Source organism: Cucurbita maxima, unplaced genomic scaffold (genome assembly GCF_002738345.1).
Source record: "Cucurbita maxima cultivar Rimu unplaced genomic scaffold, Cmax_1.0 Cma_Scf00080, whole genome shotgun sequence".
Taxonomy (NCBI): Eukaryota; Viridiplantae; Streptophyta; class Magnoliopsida; order Cucurbitales; family Cucurbitaceae; genus Cucurbita; species Cucurbita maxima.
This window is the reverse complement of record NW_019272096.1, coordinates 220,333-225,798: the sequence shown is the minus strand read 5'-3', so window position 1 is coordinate 225,798 and position 5,466 is coordinate 220,333. Positions and strand designations below refer to the sequence as shown.

General features: G+C 36.2%; 1 protein-coding gene across 5 annotated transcripts in view; it reads left to right on the top strand.

The window, feature by feature from the left end:
- LOC111472623 (cysteine protease ATG4-like) overlaps window positions 1-5,466 on the top strand; it is a 6,848-nt gene that overhangs the window by 451 nt on the left and 931 nt on the right. For 2 of the 5 annotated variants that reach the window (XM_023118235.1, XM_023118237.1), the window contains exons 2-8: window positions 169-371; window positions 1,216-1,685; window positions 1,790-1,875; window positions 2,071-2,121; window positions 2,223-2,602; window positions 4,493-4,631; window positions 5,311-5,366. In XM_023118235.1, coding sequence (XP_022974003.1) covers window positions 1,232-1,685; window positions 1,790-1,875; window positions 2,071-2,121; window positions 2,223-2,602; window positions 4,493-4,631; window positions 5,311-5,366 — 1,166 coding nt within the window. In that variant the 5' untranslated portion in view covers window positions 169-371; window positions 1,216-1,231. Of the gene's footprint in view, window positions 1-168; window positions 372-1,215; window positions 1,686-1,789; window positions 1,876-2,070; window positions 2,122-2,222; window positions 2,603-4,492; window positions 4,632-4,764; window positions 4,830-5,310; window positions 5,367-5,466 lie in introns of all 5 variants that reach the window. The other 3 variants (XM_023118238.1, XM_023118236.1, XR_002715459.1) reach the window with 2 other exon arrangements.

Genomic DNA, 5,466 nt, shown 5'->3' with positions numbered 1-5,466 from the left:
ACGCCTTTGAGTAGTTTTTTTTTTTTTTTTTTTTTTTTTTTTGTATCTGATTGTTCTTGTTTCTCTGGCGAATTGATCTTCCGTTCTTTCTTCTCTCGATTTCTCTCATGTTTTGGCTACTTGGGGTTTTCTTCATCTCTCTGATCACCGCCTCTTATTTTCTGCAAGTTCGAATGGGTTTGTTCGCTTTCAGTGGTCCGTTCATGACTTGGCAGTTTTAATCTTGGAGTCAGCCCCTCTTACCCTCGTAGCTCTACCAAATTCTCACCATCTACTGTCTTGGCCAAGCCTTTGACAGGGACATCATGTTATCACTTGTCATAATTAACTTTGTCGTGAGCACGCGACTTTGAAAACCAGAAATCATTGTGGTAAACTTGGAAAAGGCTTTAATCAATCATGGTCTTGCTTAACGCATTCCATTCTGATTCTTCTTTTTGGTTTTGTCTATTTATATCTATTGAATGCAGCTATATCTATAAGATAACTCTCAATCGGCCTTCATCAAAATGGAAGTTGAGCGTTTAATAATAGTTTATTTATGTTGATCGTCAAATATCTGTCAATGAGAATTAGTTTTGGGGCCTTAAACTGGACTTTTAATCCCTGTTACCATTCCTAGATCCTAAGGAGGGTTTGTTTTTGGTGAATCATTATGCTGTTTTTTTCCTTAGTTATTCGCCAGGTTTGATGCCTCAATTTGGACGAATATGTTTAAGATAATTTGTGATTATCCTGTCGGTCTTATTCTTTTGTTGGAGCTATTTTTGTCTTGTTAGGTCTTTAAATAGTTCCAAAACTACAAAGCCAAAATGGCTTGACACTCATGATTGATCGTTCATTTGAAGGGGAATGAAATGAAATACAAAGTACTTTCATTTTTGTTTTCTTAGTCACTTGTTAGTACACACTTTATGAATGAATTCTGTAGTTTTTCCCTTGCAACTTTTACCAGGTACGTAGATATAGGCATTAAATATGTTGTTATATCATCCCTCATCCTGCATTTTCTTTTACGGGTCCTTTTGTAGAGTATTTTCATTCCATGTGCTTTCATGAGGATCCTTATTTTCTTCTTTATTAGAAACTCGCCTTTTTTTTTTTCCTATAAAAGGCTCGCCCTTTTATTTCTTCTCATCTCTTTATTAACTTTGACTGGTGAATTTTTTTTTAAACTAACTTCATTCCTATTGGTATTCCCTTTGTCTCGACTAGGTAATGAAGGATTTTCATGGGAAGGGGGAAAGATCTAAATTCAACATGCTCTTCTGAAAGTGTAACTGATATTGTAGATAGAAGTCAGCAATCTATTTGTCCCACGTTAGGGTCTAGAAATCATATATCCTCCAAAGCCTCCTTATGGTCAGGCTTCTTTACATCTACTTTTTCAGTCTTTGAACATAACAAGGAGTCCTCTGTCAGTGAAAAGAAGGCAGTTCATTCTCGACACAATGTCTGGACAACTGTAAGAAGAGTTATGACCAGTGGCTCAATGAGGAGAATACAAGAGCGCATACTGGGTTCTCGCAGGAGTGGTGTTTATAGCTCTGGTGGTGATATATGGCTCCTCGGTGTGTGCCATAAAATTTCCCAAGATCAGGCTTCTGATGATGTAGTTACTAGTGACAGCATAGCAGGATTTGAGCTAGACTTTTCATCTAGAATTCTGATGACCTATCGTAAAGGTTTCATGAAATATGCTTTCTTTTAGTTATACTTGTGTCATAAGCTTGCATAATTTTTCCTGGACAACTTGCGGTTAACTTATATTTTTCCTCTCCATTTATAGGTTTTAATGTTATTCAAGACTCAAAATACACCAGTGATGTAAATTGGGGTTGCATGCTTAGAAGCAGCCAAATGCTTGTTGCTCAGGTATTCATACTTTTATTTATTTTTGTGAGGTTTATGCTTTTCTTTTCATTGTTGTTCTCGATCACAGTGCTGATGCCTTTTATTTTTATTTATGTATTTATTTATTTGTAGTGACCTTGTTTATTTTGGTTTTGAGGTTTTCCATGAAGGTATTCTGTTGTTTTCTTCTTCTATTAATCTCCATATTATCTACAGGCATTACTTTTTCATAGATTAGGAAGATCTTGGAGAAAGACTTCACAGAAGGTATTGGCTGTATGGTGTGATGAGACTGGAAGATTTATTTGACATACTGGTTTATTTCCGAAACAAATCTAGCAATAAACCTAATTGGCTTTAATTTGCAGCCACTGGACAAAGAATATGTTGAAATTTTGCATCTTTTTGGTGACTCGGAAACGTCAGCATTTTCGATCCATAATCTTCTTCAGGCAGGAAGGCCCTATGACCTTGCTGCTGGGTCATGGGTGGGACCATATGCCGTATGTAGGTCATGGGAGACTCTAGTCCGCTTAAAGAGGGAGACTCCTACGCCCCAAGACCTGCAACTTCCAATGGCCATTTACATTGTTTCTGGAGAAGAAGATGGAGAGAGAGGTGGTGCTCCAGTTTTATGCATTGACGATGCGTCAAGACATTGTTTTCAGTTTTCTAACGGCCAACTTGATTGGACTCCCATTCTGTTATTAGTTCCTTTGGTTCTTGGACTTGAAAAAATCAATCCAAGGTATGTTATAGTTGTTTACAGGCCTTGTTTTTGTTTTGTTTGTTTGTTTTTTTTTTAATACTTTGGGTACTCATTTTAATAACAATGAAATAGAATTCTTGTTCTAGATGTTGTTCTTTTAAAGGCTATAGTTTTTCCGTAGTTATTAGTTTTGCATCTCCATGCTAGCAGTTTCGTTGAAAGTTGAACGTTTTGGTAATAATTTGTAAAATTTGAACCTATAGGTTTGGAAATTGTGGCTGTATTGAGTTCTTTTAAGTCTAGCATTGCTTCATGATGGGAGGATTTGCAAGGAAGGGTGGGGAAGATTTTATGTCTATTATTAAATTGGATTTTGTGATAAGAAAGTTGGAAAAATGAAATGTGAAGATGTTTGTTGTTTATGGACGAGGCTAAAACCCAAGATTTAGTGGGAAATGTAACTGTGATACCACGTTTATAGGAAATGTGGCTTTAACCAGACGAAAATCAACTGGTAAGTTTGTTAAATTGCTGAAGATGAGATATTCATTGCTTTATATCAATTTTGGTCAAGTTTTTTTTGGCTTTCCTTCATTTTAAGATTGGATCTGAACAAAATTATGGCTACTGCCATTAATCTTTGGGTAGGGAATTAAAGAAGGGACAATTTATACCCTGCTCTAAGCACATTGCCCCCAAGTATCTAGGTTCGTTCCCCCCCTTGGTAAAAACTGGAAATGGTGAAATACTTGACCTTTTGGGAGACCCTCGTGTTCAAAATGCAGCTGGAAATCCAAAAAATGAGGGAAAATTCCAATCGCTAAGAGAGGTTAATTCACCTTGGTGTTGTCAGTTTTTAATTGCCTTCCACTATTACTTGTATGTGTTTAAAGCACCTATCACTTGTAACAAAGGATCGGATGAAATTCAGGCTGTTTGGTATGATGGAATCATATAGGAAAAGGGGATGGGAATGGGTAAAGAATTTGCATTCCCTTAATTGGAAATAGTTTATAAAGGGGGACATGAGGCCCATACCCAAGGATTTTTTATGCATATAGAGAAGGGTGTTTTGCATCCTTCCATTTACATGTGAGTTCCCCATTTCCTCTTATGTCTTTTTTATTCTTTTCTCTTCCCTTTTTATTTGTTGCTTTCTTTTAAACATATGCTGATTCTGATGGGAAATTTGGTCAAGTTATTGTGCCATTGAATGGGTCAAATTAGGGTTGAGAACTTCTGCAGGATCGATTGTTTCTCCTGATGTTGAGGTGAATAGGGATTCATTATGAGCTTGATACAATTGCTTTGATCTGTGATGGGCTCAATTGTCAATCTCTTCTATCTGTTGGTTGAGATTGTCACTCTTCTTATCAATATTGTTGGAGCCTAATCTCTCTTATTCTTGTGAAAAGACGTGTAGTTTGAGGACGACTGTCTGAAGCAATTTGAAAAGCAATTTAGCACTGGATTAAGAAGCAGCATGAGAGATTTCCATTGGACATAACCCTTAGTCAACTCTGCATCATAGCATCTCTCCCTACATTAGGCAACTGCTCATTGCCTTTAAATCCATGTTCATATCAGCAAAAATTCTATTTATGTCCACTTTATAAGCCATGACAACAAAAACGTTGATGGTTATTCACTTCATGGTCCCTTGCCCTAGCAGCCATGACCTGTTTGGTCAGATTGCCAATTTCCGAACACCGTTTACCAAGTCTTGATAAAGGTCTTGAAATCTTTATTCATGTTATAAACTTTTATTGATTGACATAGAGATGTATTTTGTGTGTTTGCTCGCTTGTTTGCTATAATATAGCAGGCTCGCTTGACTAATATGGAGACCTACATGTTATATTTGTAGTTTCACTAGTAGAAATTGTAGCTTAGAAATTTAAGCTCAACATATTTATGCAACTTCTGAAGGTACATCCCATCATTACGAGCAACATTTACCTTTCCCCAAAGTCTCGGGATCTTGGGGGGGAAAGCTGGTGCTTCAACATACATCGTGGGTGTTCAAGATGAAAATGCCTTTTACCTTGATCCACATGAGGTTCAGCAGGTACATTAATTTCTTTTGGACACCCTCTTTGAAGAATGTCTAAATTATCCTTGCTTTCTTACGTGTCTGATATGTGATATCAGTGTGGTCAACTAATAGAGAAATAATAAACTTGCAATATTCTGGTTTTTAGTGCTCCAGCTGGATGCTTTGTGAATCCGGAACAAGTCTACATACGTGTTAGAAACTTGAATTAAGGTCTGAAATGTTTTATAGTACCACTTAGAACTTGCAGGCGTTATGATCAATTGTAGTCATGTGGATTCAGCAAAGTAATTAATGTTACAATGTAGTACTTTTCTTAACAATATTATCTGAACAAATGTCTCCCTCTCTCTAGGATAGATGTACTTTTTTGTAAATAAATCTTAGTTGGATAAAATGTTCAATCTCTCAAATATATATTTATTTGGTTTAGGATATACTCTATAGCCTTCGTCACAAACTATGGAATCGTGGAAAAATATGTTTTCGTTATGATTATGGCTATGAATTTTGTTTCTTTATTTGAGAATTGCAGTATTAACTTTTGTTTAATCCCACCCATTGTGTTGTGGTCTTCATTCTTCAAACAAGAGCACGTCTTTGTTCCTTATGCTTAATCTTTGTTGCACAATTTGCTTGTTCATATCAATTTGCTGTCGTAGGTAATGACTGTCTAGCAATGCTTACATTATAGGTAGTTAATACTGACAAGGATGACCTAGAGGCTGATACTTCCTCTTATCACTGCAAGTGAGTGTTTCCATCTCATAAATTTCTCATGGCTTACTGTTTTTTTTCTCTCTCTTGCCTTTCATTCTTTCTTCTTTCTTGCTTTTTTTTTTTTTTTTTG